Genomic DNA, 26,452 nt, shown 5'->3' on the forward strand with positions numbered 1-26,452 from the left:
AAACACATGGCGGTGATTTTGTTGCTTAGTCATGGATTTCTCTCATGTCTTCAGATATATGTGTGATCCATCCTTTACTGCATTGTGTTACTTTTAGACATTTTGAGTGCAGCCACAGTACAGTGGAGATCAGATACATTTTCAGCCGTCAACAACATCAGCACTATTTCTAAGGGTTTGGCATCAATCTCTTAAGAGCAACGACCTTTTTTTAGATGTACAATTTGTCACCAAAGTTCAGCAGCCATCCAGGGAAAAATCTATCTGTGACACATTAATGTGCTCTTTGAGTTCAGAGTGTTACTTTCACTTTTTCTTTTGCAGTACAAAACTTGCTTTACTCCCTTTGTAGCTTTCTTATTTGTCTTTTGTTCCCTCAAAAACTTACACATCTGATTTCTACAAACTTGCATTTTGTTCAGCAAGATAATCTTCACAAAGTAGTAGAATTTTGAAGCATAAATGCAATCACCAGGGGTAAAAAACTAACGTCAGGCTATAAATGAACCACCCCACCAGCACAACGAGGCTGTAAAGCCATGTTTGGCATCATTTAGCTACTTGTTAGCAATCAGCCTTTGTAAGACACGTAAAAGCCTCAAAATTCATAGGTTGGGTATATACTGAAATATTTTATGTTGTAGAATCGTGAACGTGAAAGTCTCTTAAGCTTGTGTTAACCACAGACTTAATCCTGGGTATTCTCACCAAAAACCCATTAAAAAAAACCCCCAGTGACTTGAGGGAACTAGAAGTGCTAAAATACTAACTTATTCTCTGGGTTTTAGGACTAATTCCTGCAGCACTCTGTAAAACACGTGTTGTTGGTGTGTAACCAAGCTAATGTTATGCTGAAACAAAAATAAAATCACAAGCAATTGACACAATGGCAAGAGAAAAGTGAGTATAATAGGCTACAAATAAACATGTGCATGCTAGCTAAAGTTTTAGCATTAACAGTATGGATGGAGATAAAAGGCCGGTGGATTGGGTGGCAGCAACAGGTATTTCTCTAACAAAGTGACAGGACACAGTGGGTTTCCTCTCCGTGCTGTTCAAACATAAATCCTCATGTTTGTTTCTTTCACGGCATCTATGTGGTTTTCTTGTGCATTCACTGAATGCACAACTTGTTACTGTCCTCACTCTGGCTGGTGATAAAGAATTGGGCTTCAGTTGGCGGTTGCCCTCTTTAGCTTTGCGCCCCATATGACAATTGGCACAGTGATACTGAAATTGTAATGTGGTCACAGCTGTGTGTTTGTAGAGTATTACAACATATTTGAATCAAAGCAAGAACTTTAACTATGTGCTTTATAATAATTTGCTCTACCTTAAGTTGTAACCCAAAGAGGTTTGAGTAAAGGTAACACCCTTCCTCTTGGGGTTGTTAAAGAGTAATTTAGAGAAAAACTAAAGTAAGGACAATGCAGGAAGTGATAGAACAAGCAGCACTTGACTTTAAAAAAGACCTCCTGGAATAAATTGGTCATCACAGAATAATTGTGTAAGTGTCTGAGGATGAATGTCTGGTTCTCTACCATAATCTGTTTTCCTGTTTAAGTCCAGGGTGGTCCATCAGCAAGACGGGGAGAGGAACTTCCACTCATTTTACCAGGTAAATTCTAATCCATGCTGCTAGTAAATGTATGCACCATATTACTCCCTGAAATAATTTACTGCCCAGCGCTGCCCACTTTCAAGTAACTCTCTTGGTCTGAACTTGATGTTTGATGTGTATTTGACACAGTTACTGCGTGGAGGCTCAGATGAGATGCTGGAGTCATGTCATCTACAGAACGATCCTGCTCTTTATACCTATACCAAAGAGGGAGCTGCAACTACCGTGAGTTTGTCACCTTTCAGTTTTATTACAGGCAACATGAGCTATTCTACAAAAACAGCTGTTGATATGAAATTAAACAAACTGCAAAATAGCAAACTTTTCGGAGGCATGAATTGCAAAAATCCAGACTGTTCCCTCTGAACTGATGATAATAATCCGAAATCCTTTTTTTCTTAAGACCTCCAACAACGACCGCTCAAGCCACAAAGCAGTGATGAGTGCCCTGGATGTGATTGGCTTCTCTAAAGAGGAAATTAATTCAATTTATCAGATCCTGGCCTCCATTCTTCTGTTGGTGAGTTAAATGGATTGTTAAAAATAGAAAAAATTTAAAAAAAATTATAAATGTAAAAATATGAAAAGTATTTTCTTCACCACTTGTTTTTACATGTAGAGTAATCTGTGATTCATGAGATCACCAACACTGATGAGATCATACCTCTGGTCTGTTTTCAGGGTAACATGCAATTTGAGAGTGATGGTGAGAGCGTTCAGATCGTGGGACTTGAAGCCGTTAACCACATCTCTGAGCTGACGGACACAGATGCGGACAGTGTCAGTAAGAGCCTGCTGTACCGCACCGTGGCCACCGGGGGAGGCGAGGTCATCGAGAAGGGACACACGGAGCAGGACGCTTGCTTCGGACGGGATGCTTTCGCCAAGGTGCTGTTTACTTGCTTCCTGTGTTCATTTACAAATCACACAGCCCAATGTCTTTTGACAAAGTAGCTTATCAGGATGTGGTTTATGCCGTTTACAGATTAATGGTTTCACGGCTTCCCTAGGATAAGAAAATTATGTTAACATCACCACTGTGACGTGCTCTGCTTTAATCTAATTTTCACAGTTTTCACATTGTTTTAATCTCCGGCTCTGTTAAAGACAAACACTCTCTCTGCTGTAGGCTCTATATGAGAGACTTTTTGGCTGGATTGTAAGCCGCATCAACAACGTCATCGAAGTTAAAGACTACAACCCATTGCTTCATGGGAAGAACACAGTCATCGGTGTGCTGGACATCTACGGCTTTGAGATCTTTGACAACAACAGGTTGGTGTTGTTCTGTTGTGAAATATATCTCCTCATTTAAGTGGAAAAGAATTGATCATTGTTGATACTGTTGCCCAAGTGTTTGTTCCCCTATTGTCGGCCAGCTTCGAACAGTTCTGCATCAACTACTGCAATGAGAAGCTGCAGCAGCTGTTCATCGAGCTGATCCTCAGACAGGAGCAAGACGAATACCAGAGAGAGGGCATCACCTGGCAACATGTGAGAAACACACACACAACCACACAAGCATGAGGTGTCATGTTTGAAGAGCATTTTATGGTCTGCTGTTCTGCATTTGCAGTTGACGTTCAGTCGCTGTGCAGGACATAGACTGATGTTTGTACATTGTAGTTATACGTCAGTTTGAGGTCAGGGTAGTGAATATTAATGTATATTTTCTCTAACATTATTCAAGTGTTTTGAGTGGCCTCACACACTTAGGGATTATTGTTTTGCATTGTGTACATGTGGTTATCGCACCTTACTGATCATTTTTACTGTTTATATTTTGTCTTAGTTGCACTCTGTCCCACTTTGTACAAAAACTGCTACACAACACTTTCCATAGAGATAAATAACATTTTAAAATCCCTTGGCGTGGACGACAGCTATGGCCAATCCCAATTTAGTATGTATCTCAGGAACACTTCAAGGGAACACCCATTTGGACTCAGGAATAGACTGATTAGATTTTAGTGGTCATAGATCAAAGGTCATTGTCACTGTGACCCCACAAAAGACATTTTTGGCCATGACTTTTGGCCATGAAATTCATGCTCAAATTATGACAAAATTTAACACAAATGTCTGATAACGTAAAATCAAATGATGAAGTGATGTCATTGTATATCCAAAAAGTCAAAGGTCAATGTCACCGGGACATTATAATGTTCTGCAAAAACACTTTTCATGGCCATTACTCAACGTCATATCTCAGGAACAGAAGGGGAGACATTTGATCAGATACTGAATTAGTGACACTAATCTTTTGTGTCCAACTTGAAAGTGTGATGATTATATGGATCTTCTGTGCTGTCACGTCGAAGATGTGTGTGAAGCATCCGTGCTTTAGAATTGGTAGCTCCTTTGCAGTAACGTCCTAAAGCGTTGTCTATTGTCATGGAAACATATGAGTCTGGACAGACATGGATGTAAACTGTAACTTGACTGGTTGGCGGAGGCATACAACCACAAGGCAGTAATTGTAGTTTTATCTTAAAATGGGTTTGCCAGTATGAAAAACTTGTTTATGAAAGTGGCAGAAACATTTGGTGCAGATGTGACACACACACACGTTTGTAAATGCAGAAGCATGCACTTGAACAAAACCACACATGCCGTACATGCATTCACATGATTGATAAAAATCACAGTATTTTTTCACACTGAACTGAATCATATTGCTTTTACACAGATTGATTACTTCAACAACCAGATCATTGTGGACCTTGTGGAGCAGCCTCACAAAGGCATCATCTCCATTTTGGACGAAGCTTGCCTCACTGTAGGCAAAGTCACCGACACGGTTTGCCTGGAGAGCATGGACACCAAACTGGCCCAGCACCCCCACTATACCTCCCGCAAGGTGAGAACAGATCAGAAACATCATCTGTCAGCCTTAATCTCTCCTTCTCATACAGATAATCAGAGGACCTATCCACATTATTAGGCAGAGATCTGCTACTCAACATGAAACTGCAATGATCTGTAAAAGGGGATCTTTGAAAATGTGGTTATAACTTCATTTGGTAGGTAGGAAGTGATGGTATGTTTTGACATATCCTTCTCAGTTTCTAAAAAAACACAAATGAGGAAATCATATTGTCCAGCTAAAGTTGCAGCATTCATATTTTCTCTTGTAGGGTAGAAATGCGAAAGTGAAAGAGTTTATTGTTTGGAATCTAAAGGATGAGATGTTTTGCGCTTGTAATTGTGGGCAGGTAGAATAAATCAGTCCCCCATTTTAACATCAAATAATTTGTTAACTAGTAACAGAAAAACAAACACATAGACACACATCAGCATGACAAGAACTACCTAAAATGACAGAAATCATCTTTCAGAAAATGTTATTTGATGTGTACTTTGAGTTTTTAGTTTGGCCATGTCTCTTCTGCGTGAGGGAGGGGATGGGTTTTATGGCCTGTACTGCAGCCAGCCACCAGGGGGCAATCAAGATGTTTTGGCTTCACTTTGTAGGACGCAGTATTATCAGCAGTAACCACCATATGCGCAGTACAGAGTAGTGATGATTAGCTAGCCACTGGGACACACAGGAACTCACTAGCACTAACATGCAGACTTGGCTGGGCCGTCTGCCACAACAAAGAACAGAGAAGCTCAGAGTATATCACACACAGAGGGAGCATGACTTCATCAGAACACCATTACTCCTGTATATCTAAAATATTTGTGTGCTGCTATATTAATGTTAAGAATGTTGCATACAGCTTCTCTAACAGCTAAAATGTAAAGTAATTTTTTAGGGGTAATGTGATGATCAGGACAGATAGAACAAAAATCTATGAGGATGTTAAAAATATATAATATTTTCATTTGTTCTCAAATGTTTTGCTGTCTTAAAATTAGGAAGCATGAACACAGAGTCGCTCTACACTGATTTTAAAAAGTCCTTAAACACAGGTGCAGTTTTGTGCTGCATTCAGTAGAGAGCACAGTTTCTCCAGTGTTTTGCCTTCAGACTCATCATCATTTGCTCTTCAAACAACAGGGGCCTCCTCTTAAACCCGACATCTGCACACTGTAAATGTTTGTAATATATTGTATTTAATATTTCATACGGTTGGCTCTGCACTCACAGCTTCTCCTCCTCATTTCCAGCTCACCCCCACGGACAAAACCATGGACTTCAAGAAACACTTCCGTATTCGCCACTATGCGGGAGACGTCACGTGAGTCGCTCACACATTTACTTTGTCGCAGTCATCTGCTCCGGTCCCCCGCGGCCGGTCTGTGGCTGAAAAATTGACAGGGTGTAGTGCAGAGTTCAGAAGTGTAAGCCAAATAATCCTATTAAGAGAGGTCAGTTTATGACACCGGCAGCAGTGGGTGAATTCATAGAGGCATTCCAGTGGTGTTGTTAATGGTGTGAAAACCATTGATTTGTGTCTGAACTGTGATCTTATGATATATTCCCAGAGGTTGCAAATATCCAACACAAATATAGTGTTAAATTTACAGGACAGAAGATCTACATGCACCGTACACTAAGAGATTGTTACATATAGAAATGGAAATTGTAGTTATTGAATGTTGGCCATCCATTCCAACAAGTGCAGGATGTTATCCACATAACACATGTGAATTGACAGCTACATATGTGCTGTACAATCCACTCACATGATAACACATGAGGACTCCTCACTCACATACATAAAGTACATTTACTAACCTGCACAGCCAGGCGCACAGACACAACCATAGGCATGAACAACACATGTGACAGGGAGGCAGGGAGAGGAGATGCTCTCATCTGTGTTGACTTCACAGATCATATTATCATTTTAAAATTCAGTATATGATACTTAGTTGTCTGTTTTACCTTTATCTGATGGCTGGTGATGCCTAGATTCCCTAGGTTGTATTATTTTCCGACAGGTGTCACACATGTTAAAGGATAACTTCATTTTCTTTCTACCAGCACCTTATTTTTCCATGTTTTAATTGTTCCCATGAATCACTTAGACACAAAGCATGTGTAAAGTAGGGGCCAGGTTGAAACATGGAAGTTACCCTTTAAGTCATAGATAGATATAGATAGATATTTACCTAATTAAAATGTAAATTGTCATGTTGTTGTCAGAGTTCACATAAGAGATAAGGTGCTGCTCTTAACAATAACAGCATGAACGTATGTATTTGTCACTTGTTTTAAACCATCCCTCCTCTTTTAGTCCTAATTTATAAAGATGTTTTTGAGAAAATCACAGTAGAGACAAGTAGGGAAGGGTTGGTGACTTGCAAAAAGGTCCTGGACCAGATTCAAACACAAAATGTTCAGAGCCATTAGAATATAATTTATAGTATGATTACATCTTTAATCAAAGGTAATGTTATAAAAGGAATATTTGCACATTAGAGATTTTTAGCTCTTATCTTATTCTGAAAGTACAGTCATTTTTGTATTTGTTAGTGGTCGTTTGGTTTAAGATTCACAGACTAGAGATCAGACAGTTTGTTCTGTTTCCCTTCCCATCACTGCTCCACTTCCTTAACGTGCCCACTGAATTTACACATTGGCCAGATGAGGCCCCTGGCCAGCAAGTCACCCGTCATGGCTTTGGTTTCAGAAGATCCCCGCTGCTCACGTGTACTGCCCTCAATCTCGAGAGGGGAAGGACATTAATATGTCAAGGGAACACGAAAGAAGGAGGAGGAGGAGGAGGAGGGCAGGAAGGGATGGAGCCAGCTGAAGAGACAATTTTGGCTCCACGAGATGTAGCAGCAGCAGTAATCAAGGAGAACTGGAGTAGGGTTTATCATGGGTCTTTGACTCGGGGAAATCCAGGCTAAAACGATGTCGAACACACATTGAAACACAGAGTAATTTCATCCCTCTCTGAAGCTCAACACAGCTCTCATGGACAGTGTGTTTTCTCTTCCTAAATGCCCCTCCCTTGTCAATATTTAGTAGGATTCAGATCCAGTTTCAGGTTGTGTGGGTGTTAACATTATGACGTTTTGTAACCATTGGGTTTTGTTCTGCATACCCTTTGACTAAATGTTATTCTATGTCAATATGCATGAGACATTTTGAAGACTTTGGATTTTTGTTTTCCAACAACACAACTTAAAAATAACAACATCATCTATTTATCAGCTGATGCTAATTTGAAACTGTTCCTCAGAGGACTGTAACTAATGAATATTTTCATTGTGGATTAGTCCGCTTCTTGCTCAGTCCATTAATTTTCCAGCTTGTATAAACTCAGAAAATAGTGGGAAATGCTCATTACAATTACCCAAAGTGACACCATCAAAACCCCTCAAATTATTCAGAAAATCTTAACATTTGATAAGGTGAAACTATGAAATGCTTTTTTGGTTTTGCATAAAAAATGACTTAAAGGAATACCTCGACCCCAAATGACCGTTTGTATATAAATTACTCACCTGGTATTTCAATTTGCAAAGAAAGCTTTTTTCTCACATAATGAACGAAGAATCCAAAAAACAGATACAGTTCTTGGTGAATTAAAGTTAGAAGGGTCCATGTTTACCGACAGCAAAACAATATCAAAATTTCCTTTTACAAACTCTCACAGAGGTCCTGCAGTATAATCCTAGTCCCATTTATTTAGGCGTATGCTCAGCAACTCCCAAACAGCCCTTTTGAACAGGGAACTGAACTAAAAGGGGGACTTATCTCTGCAAAAACAGTGATTTTACCTTGCCAAAAATGGGAGTTGCTGGTCCACATGCCTCGATAAGTTGGTTTGTTTGTGTTATTGTGTGACTTTGCTGAAGCCAAACTAACCCGTTCAAGTACCAGAGTCATTAAATAAGACAAACTAATACACTGATTGAGGCAGCTGTGGACCAGCAGCTCCTGTTTCACTTTTAGTTCAGTTCCCCATTCAGTTGTGTGAGAGTCTGTGAACTGATGTTTTAATATAGTTTGCTATTGTCACAAACAGACCCCTATGACCATAATTCATCAGGACTTTTCTTAGTTTTTGGATTCTTCCATCACTGAGGAGGCATGTGAGAAAAACACTGTCCTTGACAAATTCGATATACAAGCGGTCATTTGGAGGGTGAAGTATTCCCTCAAAGTAATAATCAGTAAAGAGTTCCAGGTTATTTTGTGATGATTATCAAACTGTTTCAACTCTAAATGTAAACGGTTCGGTAATTTGATTTTTCACAATGCGTCATATTTTAAAAGCTCTTCATGTGTTCTACATGTTAAATCTGTATGCAAAACTACTTTTTGGTTTCGTGATGAATATTTAATGTTATACAGAAAGACATATATTTACTGTATTTGAGTAAATGGACTTTCCTGTCAGCGTTAACAAGACAGGCTGGATAAGAACATGGATGACAGACCTGCAGTGGTGATGACAGATGGCTGTCCCTGTCACTGCATGTCCATGTCACCCTGCCTCATGTCGGGGTCGCTCCAGCTGAGCTGTCACCCCTCATATATTGCTTCCTGGTGGCAGTGACCCCCCCACCCATCGTCCCTGTCCCATCCCACCACATCTGAGTCTTCTCTGGCTAAATATACCCTCATCCTTGCCACCCACTGCCCCCACCCCCTCCCGCCTCCACCCTCACCACACCACCACTATCACAAGCTTTGACCTACTTTGCTCCCTCCTCCTCCTCCTCCTTCTCTTTCCTGTTTCTTCTTTTTTCTCCTCCCTCTGCACTGCAACCCTCACCTGACTCTCTTTGCCATCCACATTTTAATTCCCTGCAGTATTTCAGCCTGCACATGCAGCACTTTGAGCAGCCATGAGATGTATCATATTCCCATAGTGCGCAACTTTATATTGCAAGAAATCTCACATCTTTGTCGCCTGGCTCTCTCAGTGTGAGCTCTGTCTAACCTTGTGTAATGCAGCCCTCTCCTTGCACCATCCTTGACCTTCATACTTTAATACACTCTCTTTTAAATCATCCTCCTGTCTCTGGAGATCCCCTGCCTTTATCTCGGCATGTCCTCTCTTGTCCGTCCTCTCCCAGGACTGTCCTGTCCTGTCCTGTCCTGTCCTTGTAAATGAGCGCTGTGGCTTGTTATTGTGTTGTCCTGACTGCTCTCCCTTCTCCTTTCACACTCTGTCTCTCTCCGGCGAGCTTCCCAGGATTTGGTCAGGTGGTTTCGCCGCCCATGAGCCAAGGGGACACATCTGTCGTAGCTAGCCTCCACTTCTTTGCCTCCAGATGTGACAGCCGAGGACACAATCGCAGACAGGGCCATGCAGATGACATGTGTCATGCTGTGCGCCTGTGGTTTTGTTTGTGTGTGTGTGTTTGCTGAAGAGGAATGCAGAGGAAATATGTAAAAGTAATGTGTGTGTGTGTGGCGTGTGAACTACTGTGGTGGACGTGCATTTACTCAAGCGCTGTTTAAGTATAGTTTTGAGGTACTTGAGTATTTCCATTTCATGCTACCCTATACCTCTACACATTACATTTCAGACAGGAATATTTTACTTTTACCTCACTGCAAATATTGTACTTTTTACTTCACTATATTTAAATTCCTATTGCAATAATTACGTTATCAACTTATTAATATCAGCAATATATATCGTATATATCGTATATTATACGATATTGCACTTGTGTTTACATGCCTGTTTGTTTACATAAGAATGCCCCCAACATTTTAGCCAACATGATGCCAGAATAAACAGCAGGTTTTTTCCTGCCAGTATAAGACTTGGATACAAGCGCCTAAGCGTTTTTTCACATTGCCTAAGCCAAATGAACAGAAAAGAAATCATGGTGACACATTTTGCTGTCACCATCCAACAAAAGTAGTTATTGTGACAGATACAATGAGTGTATCATGGTACAATTATTACTTCACTGCATTTAGCTGACAGCTATAGGCATGTTGTGGATTTAGATTTTACATAAAAAATATAATATAAATGCAGTTTAAGCCAGTGTTTTCCAACCTTTTGGCTCATGACCTCTCTGAGTTGCAAGCAGTTCCACCAAAGAGTGATTTCCACTCTAAAATTCACACATTATCTTATTTAAATAAAGCGGTAAAATGATTTATTTCCCCAAAAAGCACATAAAATGCATGTTTTTTTCTTATTAATCATCTTATTGCCTCCTACATTTATTCTGTGACCTTTTGGAAGGAGCATAACCCCTAGGTTGTATATAAAGCTGTTAAAGCTAGTATTAAAACTAGCTCCATCTTTACCAGCTGCAACAGTAACTATGCTACTTACAGTACTAGTGTTGTGTCGTTCGCGAACGAATCTTTCAAAAGAACGAATCTGTTGAGTGAACGTACTGAACTAAATCACTTCCGGAACTGATTCGTTCATTCCTCAGTTCAGTTGAGCTCAGCAGCAAGCGTGCAGGCTGGGAGTGGAACTGCCAATTCGGTCCATGCAAACGATGAATCACTCACGAGTCGTGAGGCAGCCAGGGTGCAGGGAGGGACTGCCTACCACGTGATGAATCACTCGGTGAACAAATCACTCGGTGAATGAATCACTCAGTGAACGACGTAACCCCGATCCCTGAGTGATTCAAATCATTTCTTCTCAGCGATACACTTTCATACAGACCGTTTTCTCCAAGCTAACGGCTAATGTAGCCAGGAGTCAAGCCACATGAACACAATCACACACCTCCCCATTGTTTTAACAGACTTAGTTTCCAGATAAACAAACTTAAAACGTTAGGCTGGCCAGTAATGAGACTCACCAGTGCAGGGCAGACGCAGCAGCAGCTCAGCTGTGTATCAGTTCAGTGAGTCGGACTAGGCAGTACACAGTCAGGGCTCCTCCCGCCAAGCACTTAACGATTTGGTGAACGAATCTTTTTAATGAACTGATTCTAGTGATTCAGTAACATCTGAAGAACTGCTTTGCCCATCACTATTACACACTGATGCATCATTAACAATTAATCAACAACAATTAATGTCATATATAGTAATATATGTCACAGGGACAGAACAAGTACTTTTAATGTAATACTTAAGTACATTTTGTCTGCATAGTAGAATTTCTTATGCAGGTCTTTTACTTGAAATGGATTTTTCTACATTGGTACTATACCATTGGTACTTTACTTGAAGGTCCATTGTGCAGGATTTAGTGGCATCTGCTGGTGAGGTTGCAGATAGCAACCTCTTGAGACCCCTCTTGTGTGTCAGGTGTATAGGAGAACTACAGAGGCTGTCGTGAAAATACAGATGGTCCTATCTAGTGTGTTTAGCTTTGGCTTGTGCAGGGCTACTGTAGAAGCATGGTGGACTCCGTGGAAAAGGTAGCCTGAGTGTCAGACTGAAGCTCCCAGAACCTTCAGTCTGACATTGCCTCCACTGAAGGCGATTTACAAGGGGGAGGGAATTTGATTTTTTCCCTAACCAATCAGTAGAGATCAACGACTCACCCAGAATCTGACGTCATTAGTATCCATGCCTCGAGGGTGCTGAAAACAAGCGAGCATTGCCTGTTTAAAATGTCTCCGTCGTCGTGCACGCCCAGCTGCATCGCCGTTAAATCCAGTTTAGCAGCTTCCTTAATTTGGTCCTCCATTAACGCGAGTAGTGGCGAAATACCTCGATAGCATCGTTAATGTGGTCTGTGGGATCTGTAGCGGTCGCCATTGTTGTTATCCTCACCAGTTACCCACCGGCGTACAGCTTGACATCAGCGTGGCGCTGATTGGCTAATCGCTAGACCCGCCCCCACCCCCGGCGTTCATTGGTCCGTCCATCGTTTGGACGAGATAAATCGCAAATTCATTGAAGTATGCCAGACCAGTAATGCAAGCCTACTCAGTTGAGTGGGCGGGGTCTATGGTCTGGAACCAGGCTATGGAAAAGGACCAGCTCTGTACATTGATGTTAACGCTCTGTATGTAGGTAGAAACTGCTCATCTAAGGCAACAAAAGCACAACGATTCTTATTTCAGGTGATTGTAAACTAATAAAACAATTAAGTTAGCAATATTATATTTCAATTCTGACCCTAAACACTAGAACTTTAGGTGAAGGATCTGAATACTTCCTCCACCACTCATGTATCAACACGTTCTCACGCCGACATCGTCACACATTGTCATGGACTTTCCACGTCCACATACAACGTGCAAGGTGCGTTGGTTGTTGACGTTCTGGGACGCTGTGCCAAGTTTTGCCTGTTGCATGCATTGTCTTCTCTCAAGATACACTTCTGTTTTCACAGGAAATTTAACGTTTACATACAGTCTCTTTCAAAATAACGAACTACGTCAAACACATGGTTAGGTTTAGGAAAAGTCTGGCTTTAGAATCTTACAGGATGCGAACACCGCTCTCTTGGGTGAAAGTCGGTGTTTGTTGAACCCATCCACCACCACTCCCACCTGCCCTACTTGGACTTTTGCGGACTTAACTTTCGTCCTTGTCCCACTGCGTTTCCCTCTGACGCAGGGCAACCTGCTGCGTATCATGCCAATGTTAAAGGACAACTGTAGGGGGATGAATTTTTATATAACTCACCTGTTTACATTTTATCGAGGCTTAATGTTATTCATATTTAAGGGCGAGGCCACTTGAGTGACAGGCTGTCTGTGGCTAGTGTCCTCGGCTTCTCAGTCAGCTCCACCCCTCACTCCTTCACAGAGTGAGGGGTGGAGGTCACTTGTGGCCAAACTTAAGGCTTTAAAATGGCAGTCCACAAACCAGTGGGTGATGTCATGGTAGCTCCATCCATTACTATGTACAGTCTATGATTGTCAGCCAGTGATTTCCAAATCACTGGCGTGTGACCTTATGAGAGTGAGTCCCTCTCTCAGTGTCTTACATGGTTTTAGTTAATAACTGTCTGAGAAAGTAAAACTATAGAAATATAAGATAATACATTACCCACAGTGGCCATTTTCTGTGGAACTGGTACTTTTTTGACCTTTTAAGTACATTTATCTGATAATACTTGAGACCTAAGCAGGCTTTTAAATGCAGTGTGCTTTTTTTAAGCGAATCATCCACACTGTGTAAGTTTTTGTGACACTGTAAATGAAAGAGGAGAGGGAGAGGTTCATGTGAGGCAACACTTACACTACAGCAGGCTCTCACCCCGAGGCTGGACGGCTTATGTAACCGTGCCGCACAGTGCGCCCGTGACCTCCCGCTGATGCCTCAACAGAACCAACTGAGCAGTTTAAAAACAGGCAGACAGATTAGTTTGTAGACAGTTTTTTTTTTCTCTTCTCCAAAACGTGAGCCGTGGGGGGAATCTGACCATGTTCCTAATTTGTAAATCGTCTGAGCGGCATGACTGTTGTTCTAATCTTCTAGCCTGAAGGCCGTGAATCATTTGGAGCAGAGAATGGAGTCTGTTAAATGGGTAGTGATCGTGACCCTTTTAGTGGCAGATGCTTACTGTTTAAATTGTGTTACTTTCTTGTCATTTAAATTATTTTTCTGACATACCTCCTCACTCTAAGTGCTCCTTCTTTTGAGCCACTTTGTTTTACAATTACTCTCGATTATTCTCACCTTCTGCTTCTACATCTATTACAGATACTCTGTCGAAGGCTTTCTGGACAAAAACAAGGACCTGCTTTTCCAAGATTTCAAGCGTCTCATGTACAACAGGTGCCAAACATCATGATGCTCTTGACAGTTCAGTAACTGGGTTAAGTGTATAAATGAGTTTCATGCACATCACTCCTCTGCTAGCCCAGTTACTGACACCCTCTCTTCACTCTCTGCCCCCCTTTTCCTGCTCCCTTCTCTTTCTCATAGTGCCAACCCAGTCCTGAAGGAGATGTGGCCAGATGGTCAGCTGAGTATCACAGAGGTCACCAAGCGACCTCTGACTGCAGCCACCCTCTTCAAGAACTCCATTGTGGCCTTGGTGGATAAACTGAGCTGCAAGGTCAGTGGTTTCAGCTTAAAAATGTCTTCCTGTTCCTTTCCCGTTAACCCCTGGAGGAAGCTGTGGCTGGCGTTTGCAGTTTTTAGACAGATTAAAGATACCCAATTCTGACACATATGAAGTAAAGCCAAGCAGCGGTGCAAAGGCAGAGAGCAGTAAGTTTTGAGAAAAGGTTTTTAGGTTGGATTGAAAACTGCAAAACAAATAGAGAAGTGGTACTGTCGTCAAGATGCCATAGAATGTACATGATAATAATCTAACATCATAAAATATTAACAATATGTTGTGTCTGTTAATGAAAATAAAGATTTTGATTATTTACAATCTATAGTTCACAAAAAATGAAATCTCTCTCTCTTTTTATGCCTCCATGCCTGCGATATGTACATCCCATTTTTGTGAATATATCTCAAGAACGATTTGAGGGAATTTCCTCAAATTTGGTGCAAACATCCACTTTAACCCTCTGGGGTCATGGGTATAATTGGCCGTTTTTGGCTACTTTTGAATACCTTTAAATTTCACCTTAAAAACTGTTTACCTTGCCTTGTTTGGTGTCATCTTTTCAGCACAACCTCACGTGTGTGACTTTACAGTTACATTGGACCTAAAATCACACTAAAAAAACACCAATAGGAAAGGTGGTGTCATGTGTGTTTTTTGCTTGCAAGCACTTTCCTTAGAATAGCCTGTTTTTCTTCCTGCACCAAATGTGATGACAGTATTCAGGAAAAAGCAGGGCATAGCTTATCAAAAGTCTGGTTTTACTTGGCCTATCAACACAATTTAAAAATGGTATATAGTTTGAAGTTCGCACTTTCGACACAATTTGAAACGGAGACTCAGCGAAGCTGCGTCTTGCTGCTATGTCATCTTAAATCGGTCATGTGATTTGGACGCACTGGCGCGTCCATCGACTCCGGAGGGTTAATTCAGGTGTGAACTGATTAGATTTTGATTGTCACTGGTCAAAGGTCAAAGGTTTTTCTATCAGAATTATATTTAGCTACTGCCTCATTTATTACAATAATAAAGTGAGGATTCATCAAATAGATATTTTTCAATTACAGAAAAGAGCTGGGAAAAATTTGGATGTAAATAGATAAGTAAATTTCATTTTAGCTTTTGGCTAACTGTGACTATCTCCACCTGTTAGCTAGCTAACACTTGCGATAGCTGTCTTGTTTTGCTGAGTTGGCCTCACTTTACTGTTGTTTGACCTGATTTGTAGCCCTGCTTTGCAGTTAAATGTTAGTTAGTTAAATGATACATTACTGTGTTCAATTTTTCATACGCTAAGACAGACTCTGACTAAAAGTCAGAGCACTGTTTTGACCAAATATGTAGTTACTGTGTTTTGGGTTTGTAGGGCAGAATTGGTGTCAAACCAAAGCCACCGGAGGTTTGATTTTGTAATCATATTTTCATGTTGGAGTATTTAGCACCAACATAGATCTTTTCCCCAGTTTACTCCTCTGTTGTCATCCGGAAGATGCTCTGCACCAGTTTGCCTGCTCTGGTCCCTGTAAAGCCTGTATGAGTCACAGGCTATTCTGAGGCTGCCAATGTGTCTGTGCGATGTCTCTTTTGGGAGGACGGCTCTTCACCAAGCATAACAAAGTATGGCGCTGGAGGCAGTATGCAGCCGTCCAGCAGGAACATGTATACATAGCAATGTGCTCTTTTTGGTGTCAGAGAGTAACAGTTTTTGTAGGTCGCTTGTCCTCATCCCGTCTGGCTGTGTGTGTGTGGAGTTGATAGGGTGGTGAGGGGGAGGTGGTGTTGGACCACAAAATGTTCTGCTCACCTCTCCTGGCCTCATCTCACTGACTGAAGTCTGACATTTCCTGCTGTTATTTTGGGACGGCCTGCTGTCAGGCTGTTGTAGCATCTCGTCTTGGTGTGGCTGAGGTAAAATGAAAGGAAACTCCCCTGGCAACCTTCAGGTCACGTTGGAAGAGCGGATGTTTTCTTCAGCTGCCGAACAGAAGCACCTGTGCCCACTCTGCCCACCCCATTTGCTCCCAGCCCCCATTAACTGACTCTTTTCTTGAATCTCTGCTCAGCTAGGTTGAAACAGGGGGCACACATGCACATGCATCATTGATATGATGGACGACAGTGTCGGGGAGCAGAAAGTGTTCACTTTGTTCCGCCTTGTTCATCTTTCATGGACAGAGAGTGAAAACACAGCAGTCTCTGTTCTTTGACAGGATGAACGTGTCCCTTAGAGATCCCTGTCAAGGTGCACGCGTCCGGCTGTAGCTTCACACTGGAGGCTTTATCGTCTTCAAAGTTGAAATGTGCAGTTTAATGTGCTGTTAATAAGTAGATGTGCTGGATGTGTTATGAGGCTCAGCTGCTCACTGTAGCGTCTGTTGGAATACTCTGCAAGTCTGATTAAGGTCAGTGAACTCAGATTGCCAGTTTTGCAGCTTGGCTGGGGCTCTGTCATCGTTTACAAGCTGAGTATGGTTTATTTACTCGCACAGTGATGAACACAGCAGTGATGAAAACAATGACTAAAACATGACAAAAATCAAAGTTTGTGCAGGTGATAAAACAAGAGTGTTATGAAAAAATATTGCCTCAATCATACAAACACTGAATCATGTCAAGTGTTGGAGCGACGTTGTGTCGTGCTACGGTGGTACTTTTATTGTGTTTAATGTCATCCTTTGATTTCTTGCAGTATTACTGTCTATGTTTCTGTATACTGATGCACAAGTCAGTTAGAGCAATGCGATGATGTGATACCAGAAAAATAATTTACAGTAAATAAAATGATCTCACTTCTCAGTCCTGCAGCAACAACACTGGAACAAAGTCAGCTGATGAGTTACCTACATCTCTTCTGTCTTTCAGGAGCCTTACTACGTGCGTTGCATAAAGCCCAACGAGATGAAGTCTCCGGTGTTGTTTGATGACGCCCGGTGCCAGCACCAGGTGGCCTACCTGGGCCTGATGGAGAATGTGATGGTGCGCAGAGCGGGTTTTGCCTACAGGCAGCATTACGCTCGTGTCCTACAGCGGTAAGAGAATATGAGGCTCTATGAAGCAAGACTTCCTCTGTGTTTCAGCTCATCTTTTTGTAGATATCTGTCTGAGGAAGTTGAGAAAAACTTGTGTCTTTTTGTATTACTTAAGCAGCTCAGTGTGACACAGCAGTGTAAAATGTACCAAACTATCCAGTGTTCCTTGCTACTAAGATGGAATTTTATTTAAAACTGTTAACCTAAAAGTTAACAATAAGTTACATTTAAAATTGGACAACAATGCTGCATGCAGTCTTAATATAAACTTCACAGATTTTCTCCAGACCCAAAGAGGACATTATACAACTCGCAGCGTCACAAGCTGAGTAGACGTCCCTTTGACTAAGAAATTCACCTTAACATGTAAAATTGGTGGAGTGACCCTTTAAAAAAAGAAAAACTGGCTAAAAGTATGGAGGGGGAAAAAATGACATAAGTATCAAAATAAATAAATAAACAAATAAATATGAAAATAAATGAGTACATGAAATAAATAAATACAGGAATAATTAGAAATAAAGAGATAATGAGAAATTAAATTAATGTATACCAAAAATACAGGAGTAAATAGATAAGTAAATAAATACAAAAATCAATCAGTGAATAAAAATGAATTAAAAAAATGATAATAAATACATGTAGGTGTATTAAAGGACATACATTTAAGATTTTTATTTTTTATGTCCTATTTAATTAAACTTTTTTTATTTATGCATTTAAGTATTTATTTTACATATTTTTTCAACCTTTATTTATTTGTTCATTTATCTATGCATTTATTTACATATTTATTAATTCTTGTATTTATTTACACATTAATTCATTCATTTATTTATACTTAAGTCATTTTCCATCCTCCATATAAAAATAAAAGGTAAAGGTAAATTAAAAAAACGACCCAGTTATAGTAACAATTTCACTTTTGTAAATACAGAAAGAAGTCCTGAGCTGCACCCTTGTCTCCATGCTGTAAACCCTGATTTCCTCTGTAACTTTCAGGTATAAAATGACGTGCGAGTACACCTGGCCGAACCATCTGATGGCCTCGGACAGAGAGGCTGTGGAGGCCATCGTAAACCAGCATGGTTTCCAGGACGATGTGGCGTACGGACACACTAAGCTGTTTGTCAGAACGCCGCGGTCCCTCTACACTCTCGAGCAGGAGAGAGCCGCCCTCATTCCCATCCTGGTGCTCTTCCTGCAGAAGGTCAGCCATATTAGAATCACTACATTGTTTGCCATCGGTGTCGTCATCATCTGCACTTTTAGTATTCATCCACAGCCTCAACATGATTTGAAACATCACATCTCTTTAGCTGTTTTTAAAGTTGTGCATGTACTGTGTCTAAGGATGTATTGATCTGACAGTCCAGTTACTTGACACAGAGACCTAATTTAACGCCAGGCGCAGCTTGGATCATGTGATCTCCGTTAATCACCCGCAACTTTATCTTCTCCAGTTTCAAACCCAGGCCTCTGGGTTTCAAAGTTGAGACTGGAGTTTGCCTCAGCCTCATGAATATGTGGCTCCTGGTTATGTTTGACTGGAATTCATCTGCCAGCCTGAATCCTAATTTCCTGTAACAATAATTGGGATAATTAATGAGATCCAGAGCACAGTTACATTACAGTCAATTACTGCACTCGTTCAATGAAACACCCTGCTCCTTTCTCTGTTCCCTGACCTACTTTGATGACTCTGCGGAGAAGTCTGGTTCTTTAACTGGAGCACAAGTTCAGCTCAGTGGGACTCTCTAGTTTCCCCTCTCTTACTTTCTGTCTTTAACACATCCCTCTTTTTTTTAAACTCCCAGGTGTGGCGCGGGGCTTTGGCTCGCATGAGGTGCCGAAGAATGAGGGCCATCTACACCATTATGGGCTGCTATAAGCGCTACAAGGTGAAGGCCCACTTCTGGGAGGTGGAGAGGAGGTTCGCTAATGTGCGAACCATGGCTGACTACGGAAAGAATGTGGAGTGGCCGACCCCGCCTGCAGCTCTGTTCCAGTTTCACAACAACACAGTCATGCTGCATCGCCGGTAAGATCTCATACCCCATATTAATATCAGTATTTATGTAAAATAGCCTGATTTATGGCGGGAAGCTCAACACTTATGATGAGTGCCGTCGACAGAAATTAAAGAGCTGCGGGATGTTTTCAATGTATGGTAACCAGATGATATCCTCCAATATCCTAATCGATATATATGTCCCTCTGAAAGCTATTTTATTTTGCATCTAAATGTGTGCTTCTTTGTTTACTTTTGCATTTTGATGATGGAGGGATTTGATGAAATCAGTGGGTTAATAGAAAAAGGAAGAGGTTGTAAACTTACTGCTAATGAGAAGACAATGTGAGCACAAGAAAAGGAACTAAACAAGGGAGCTACAAGGTGAATACGTTTTGGTCCAACTAATGTGGGACACGGACGAGATGATACACTGTCAAACATACGTCATTTCTGGCGTGTAACATTCATCCAAGTGTCGAGCGCCCTACCATAAATCAGGCTTTAGTTTATAACCATATTTTACTTTGGACAATAATCACAAATCTGTTTTGAATAAGGAAACAAAATGAAACTTTAACCCCTTAAAGGAATAGTTTGAGACTACAGCCAGCCGCCAGTTAGCTTAGCTTAGAATAAAAACTTCAAACAGGGAAGCAACTTCTGGCTCTGTCTGAAGCTACGTCTTGAGACTCTAGCACGTCACTGTGCTTGGACAGGAAATGCATCATATTATGGCCCTCAAATGCACAGCGAGCTGTTTACACTTTGGTTATAGTACAGATGAAATAAACAAGAAACTTTAAACTTTAAAGTTGTGAGCACTGCTGGCTGCAGCTTCATAGGAACACACCGACATGAGAGTGGTGTTGGTCTTTTAATTTAGCTCTAAAACACTGATTTGTATTGAAATAAGATTGATTACTGATCATTATTTCTGCCAAATTTCAACATAAATTCTCAGCGACTGTAAAATAACTTGAATGAGTTTCTGAGTGAGTGAGGGAGTTTTGGAACAACAAGGATGTGTTTTCTCTTGCACCTTTTGATGTATTATTCCGCCCACGTGACATGCTGTCTTGTTCCCATCCATTGTTGTCAGGTGGTGGGCGAGGCAGATTGTGAAGAACATCCCTCCGTCTGACATGCTGGAGGTTCGAGCCAAAGTTGCGGCTCTGACTGCTTTGAGCGGAGAGAGGAAAGACTGGGGAGTCAGCAGAGCCTGGGAGAGGGACTACCTGTCCAATGTAAGAACTGCACATGAACAAAACACAAAGATCTGTAATTTACCACACATCATGGGAAAGTTGTCCATGATTATTCGCACATAAAACAAACTGAAGTTTTATTCTTTACCATGGGAAGACATATCTGTGTAGAAGTATTCAAAGCTCACCCTTTTACTCATTTATTTATTTGCAACTCCCATCATTTTTATTATGAATTAAATGTAGTAAAAGTGAAAAATGCTCATTATAGTTTCCCAAAGCCTAGGTTAATGTGCTCAAAACAGCTTTTTCTGAGCAGCAGTTCAAAATCCGCATATATTAAGTTTATCATCACAAAAACCAGCAAAAAGTCACATTTTAAGAGCTGCAACCACTGAAATTGTGTTACTTCTGCTTAAAAATGTCAAATCATGATTAACCAGTCCAAAATGTTTGCAGATCAACTTCCTCTGCCAATTGTTTCAGTTCTAATTTATGTATGCCATGAGCCCTATCTGCACAGGACTAGTATTACCAGGGGACCTCATGTGATTTAGAAATGATCCCCTCACGTCTGTGTATCGTGCGGCACATTTGTCACAGGATAAGCTATTCTGTATTTTACTCAGATTTACTGACATTATCCCCTGGATATGATGTCATAGCGAGATGAGCTCCCTGCACCCAAAATGCTGCCAAAACCTTCATTTCAATCAGGAGAGAGTCGTTTTTTAATAGTAAAAAGAATAGATGGAGAAGTGCTGATGAGTAGTGGAATGAGCCTTTGTTGAGCTTGTCCTGGACTCTGGATACGATGGCTGGAGGTGAACGGGGTGGAGGCAGCAGCAGAAGAGAGAGCAGATTTTAAATTTTGCAGTGGGATCCTGATTGGCTGAGAGAGATCGTGGCAAAGCTTGATTGGATAACTAGAAGAGTGAACACCCATAGTCAGCTGATTAGAGGAAGCAGTGGGAGGGGGAGGGAGAGAATTGTGAATGGATGAGTGCAAAGAAAGTCTTCCTGATTGAACTTACGCTGAGCTTCATTTGTAGTTGCCAATGCAGCCTCGATAATTCTTGACTGGGAAGAAGGCAGAAAAGGTGTGGAGAAAACAAAAAACCTTACAAAATCAATAAATATATACGACTCCAAGCCGTCTGGTGCTTTCGATTGTAACCCATGACCCTCCTCAGTAAATGGAACCTTATCAGGCATCATCACATGACCTGGGACAGATGATCTCCTTGATATATGACCACGTTATCACGTGACCAGAGTTTAATACTAAAGTCACCAGAGCAAGTTCCCTATGATGAATATGGCTGTGAAAAAAAGCTGGTACTGTTACTTGTCCTTTTTCCACTTTTCCAAAATTAAACAGGTCTTATTTTCTGTTGTTGTTCATCATTGACCACATGTCTGTGCCCCCTTTTCAAATGCACCACAAAAACATACCCCTAACAAGATGGTATTTTTAAAATTATTAATGATGTAAAGCAGCTTTTTAGCTTTCATAACACATCCACAGTTTCATTTGTGATTGTTGTGGGAAATTTGGTTTGCTTTGAAGCTTGGGCAAAAAGATAGCAAAATAATAAACCCACAGTGCAGTGCGGACACTTTGTAGTTTAATCTTCTATTTTTAATAGTTTTTTCTCTCATGGACTCTGATGTAAAATCAACAGAAGTTTTGTGTTTTCTCCCAGAAGTGTTTTCTAAGCAGTCCTCGCCACAAGAGGACCTCATTTACTGTAAACCAACACAACAAAATGCTTTTGTCTTATCTGAAAATAAGTGGGAAAATCCATTGGATTTTTTCACTTGAATGCATCGCAGTAAACAAGATTTGAATAAGCAGCAGTGTTTTGGATCACAGCATCTGCTGTTGTGAATGTATACGGTGCATGTGACGCAGAGCCTCACAGTGTGACTAAAGAAGGATGGTGCCTGTGAACACAGCCCTTCTTTAATGAATCCCACAGTCGGCTCATTTAACAGCTAATCTGGGCTTGTTTGGTGGCCGAAGGCTTGAAAGACGCCTTCAGGGAGCGTGAGCATGACTGAGTCACTCCCCTCGTTAGTTTGTCAGACGGCCCGTGACTTGCTGCCCTCCTTCAGGGCTCCAGCTCCACGAGATTGTGGTTAATTCCACAAAGACCTATAGATAAGTGCATGTAATCCGGCATGCAGTCAGCCTGAATCATGACTTGTATGTGACTGACGTTACTTTAGTTCAATTCTTTAGGTACAGACAGTAAAAAGAAAAGTTAGACGTATTAGTGTATGTCACGTCTTCTCAAAAATGCTCAACAAGATCACAAGATTCAGGAAGTTTACTTCATTATTTCAAATTCAGGCTCATCTTAGAAATCAAAGCCGAGATCTTTCTTGGAATAGCTATTTACATCCATTTCCCCCCCATCCACAATCATTGCTAACACTGCATGTGCATTTCCCAGACTCTTTGTATCATCAGAAATTGATAAAGTCCAATAAAATTTGGAAAGTCCAGAAGTGCGTTATGATTAAATTATATGATAACCTTCGTGTGTGGGGTGCCATCCTGAGCTCCGTGAGGAAGCCTCACCTTTTCAGCATATTTCCATCAGAATAACAAAAGCCAATTCTTCTTAAGACATCCGAGATATGTGGTATCATTTTTAAACATCTAATTGATTCCAGAAACATGGTCATTCTGCTGTAACAAGTTCAGCCCAAAGGTGTTGGATGGGGATCGATGTGCAGACTGGTTGAGTGCATCCTTACCCAACTCTTAAAAACATTACTTTATGGAGCTGACTACACGCTTGAAGGTGTCTTTTACTGATGTGCTTGTGAACCAGTGGAACATTTTTCTGTCTGCCTTCTGGTAGGGCTGCCACTAATGATTATTTTCATTGTCGATTAATCTGTCGATTATTTCTTCGATTAGTCGACTAATCATTTCATTGAAAAATGTGTTAAAATATTGAAAAATGTCGGTCTGTCTCACCCAAACCCCAAAATTTCGTCATCTAATGTCTTGTTTCATACTCACGCCAAAGGGTTTTAGTTCACTGTCACGGGAGAGTGTGTAAAGCTGCCAATATCTGAACGTAAGAAGCTGCAATCAGAGTATTTTGGGGTACTTTATAGTACTTTTCTATGAAAAATGACTCAAACTGATTAGTCGACTACTAAAATAGTCACCGATTGTTTTAATAGTCAATTAGTCATCGATTAGTCGACTAATCGTGGCAGCCCTAGTTGCTGGTATTATTGTGGTCCCAGCACTGCACCAACATATGCTAGATGCCCATCTCCACTAGATTGCTTGCAGTGTCTCAGAAGCATACTGTGGGCGTAGTGCTGCTGGAGCACCCTGGAATGACACTCCACCACTTTTTTGCTCCAAGTGAGGAAATAGAATAGTCGCAATTTGTATGTTCCTGTTGTAATTCATTTAAAAAAAATTTAAAGATTTTTTTTAAGATCCAGACATCACTGGAGCATGTGTTGTGCAAGAGAGACAATGAAATCAGTTGAAATGGTCAGTTGTCTAATTGACATTTAGCCTGAGCAAGACTGCTGCAGCTGAAGCAGTGAAACAGGCTGCAATATTAAACCAATGGGCAACTGTGCACCGTCAATTTATGCCCATTAAAAATGCTTGTTTTTGCCACTGACAGGCTCACATTGTTATTTTAGAAAGGATCCTACAAAGAAATGAAATGTTCTATACACCTTTCACCAATCTGGTCTGTTTGTTCAAATCACCTCAGCCAAGACACTGAAAATATTTGAGATAACACTGAGCTACACTGTCTGTACTCCAACACAGTAAAGTCTTCCCCGCACTGTGCTATCGTACTTCTGTACGTTATTTTAATGCCTGTTCATATATATATATGTATGTATATACCATCAACCTGCCAGGGACTGCAGATGAAAATTAGCCTGTATGGCTAAATCTGGTACATTTACGTGACTTAAGTGGTCATGTTAATTAATGAGCACTGTCCCTTCTTAAATAAACATAAACATAAACTCCTCTCTCCAACTCTCACCAGTGTTCCCACCTTTCCTGAAAAAAAATACGTCTTACTAGATTTCAAACAAGACTTCTCCATGAGTGAGACTTGGTCACCAGAACAAACAGATCTGATCATCAAAACATTTTATTTGTCTGTAGGATCCTTTCCATAATGTTATCATAAAATTATAGTAATCTGAGCCTGTCAGTGGCAAAAACAGGCACTTTTAGTGGACATAAATTGACGGTGAACAAATGCCCGCAGCTTGTTTCACCTCTGTTGCTGCAGCAGTCTCTCTCAATACTGGAGTGATTCAAAAAACTGTTGTTCCCTTTAATCAGTTTGACACAAAAACATGAGAAAATAGGGTCCAGGTTAATAAACACAGATGTTTCCCTTTAATGGGTGGTAACATATTCACAACATTAACTCACACATTGAGTAACATGCAAGGAAACATTCCATTTTAAAAGCTGCCGGTAGCTGCCTGTAGCCATTGAGCGGCACGGTGAATTAAATTATTTTTTCACCACCTGTATACGACATATTCAGGATTCCTCTGATGGTTTATGTATTTGTGTTTTTAAATGATGACAAAGCCCAATTGATGCCTCTGCAACCTGTTTGGCACGCTTTGGCCTCAGAGATTGTCTATCTCAGGCCTGATTTGACACAACTTGAACCTGGTAATGGAAACACAAGGACAAGAGATGTCCACATACTTTTGGCCACATGCTTTGGTTAATTCAGTATGCATACATCCTTACATCTACTGAATATGTTAATAAGAATTTTGCTGAATGCCCATTTAGTGAATGCAAAGCAGACTTTGTCTCATAGCAGCGGAGACATTATTGTGACGGCTCTATAGGAGGCAGACGGTGACATGGTTTTAGATTAGCAGCCCCCGACTGTATTTCTCATCAGGCAGTTTAGCTCCAGTATCAACCGCCATGCTTCCTCTCTAATGGCACGTCAAACACCGTGTCTGGTAACAGCAGCCCAAGGCCACAAGCTTTTGATCTGCTGCTTATGGAATTAAAGCGATAAAAAAGGCTTGAAAGGGGCTGGGAGAGGTCACCCAGAGTTTTATACAACCCACAACGAGACACATTCCTATATACTGTGGCTGGTGGCTTCTTGGAAATGACACGGGGTCTTTCATTTGTGCAGGTGCGAGACTGCCCTCAGACCAGCTCCAGCTTCATGCGTGCTTCCAAGGAGCTGAGGAACAAAGACGAGTACAGTCAGGTCCTCTTCTCTGGCTTCTGTCGGAAGGTACAGTATGTGGGAAAAGAACACGCTGAAATGAAAATGTCTGTTTTATACAAGGAGTTTCTTTCTTTTGTTGCTTCCTTTTAGCTTTGGGATGTTTTTCTCACTTGCTGTGTTCTCCTTTCCACCCCCTCATTCTCTTTCTTTGTGTCGGCTCGTCTTTCAAGTTTTCGTGTTCCAGTGGTGAATACAACCCTCTCAGAAATGAGATAAGAAATAATGATCAGAGGATTAATCACAAAAGGAACTGAGCTATGAATTCTCTCCTACAATTTTCCTAACCTTTAAGATTTCCTTTGCTTGCTCGTTGTGATTTCACTAAATGGAGTCAGTTAGGCCCTGCTTATTATTTCACCTCATGATGAACCTGCCCTTATCATCTCCCTGTGGATAATAATGGCCATATTTTCCTTATCAGGGATTGTA

At 41.0% G+C, this 26,452-nt stretch overlaps 1 protein-coding gene across 3 annotated transcripts in view; it reads left to right on the plus strand.

The window, feature by feature from the left end:
* Nucleotides 1–26,452, plus strand: part of myo1g (myosin IG) — a 65,032-nt gene that overhangs the window by 7,945 nt on the left and 30,635 nt on the right. For all 3 annotated transcript variants that reach the window (XM_049603226.1, XM_049603228.1, XM_049603227.1), the window contains 15 exons: nt 1,565–1,618; nt 1,751–1,846; nt 2,025–2,141; nt 2,303–2,509; nt 2,751–2,896; nt 3,001–3,115; nt 4,311–4,481; nt 5,738–5,808; nt 14,130–14,204; nt 14,355–14,487; nt 17,353–17,519; nt 18,522–18,729; nt 19,337–19,560; nt 20,633–20,777; nt 25,925–26,029. In XM_049603226.1, coding sequence (XP_049459183.1) covers nt 1,565–1,618; nt 1,751–1,846; nt 2,025–2,141; nt 2,303–2,509; nt 2,751–2,896; nt 3,001–3,115; nt 4,311–4,481; nt 5,738–5,808; nt 14,130–14,204; nt 14,355–14,487; nt 17,353–17,519; nt 18,522–18,729; nt 19,337–19,560; nt 20,633–20,777; nt 25,925–26,029 — 2,034 coding nt within the window. The remainder of the gene's footprint in view (nt 1–1,564; nt 1,619–1,750; nt 1,847–2,024; nt 2,142–2,302; nt 2,510–2,750; nt 2,897–3,000; nt 3,116–4,310; nt 4,482–5,737; nt 5,809–14,129; nt 14,205–14,354; nt 14,488–17,352; nt 17,520–18,521; nt 18,730–19,336; nt 19,561–20,632; nt 20,778–25,924; nt 26,030–26,452) is intronic.

Source organism: Epinephelus fuscoguttatus, linkage group LG17 (genome assembly GCF_011397635.1).
Source record: "Epinephelus fuscoguttatus linkage group LG17, E.fuscoguttatus.final_Chr_v1".
NCBI lineage: Eukaryota > Metazoa > Chordata > Actinopteri > Perciformes > Serranidae > Epinephelus > Epinephelus fuscoguttatus.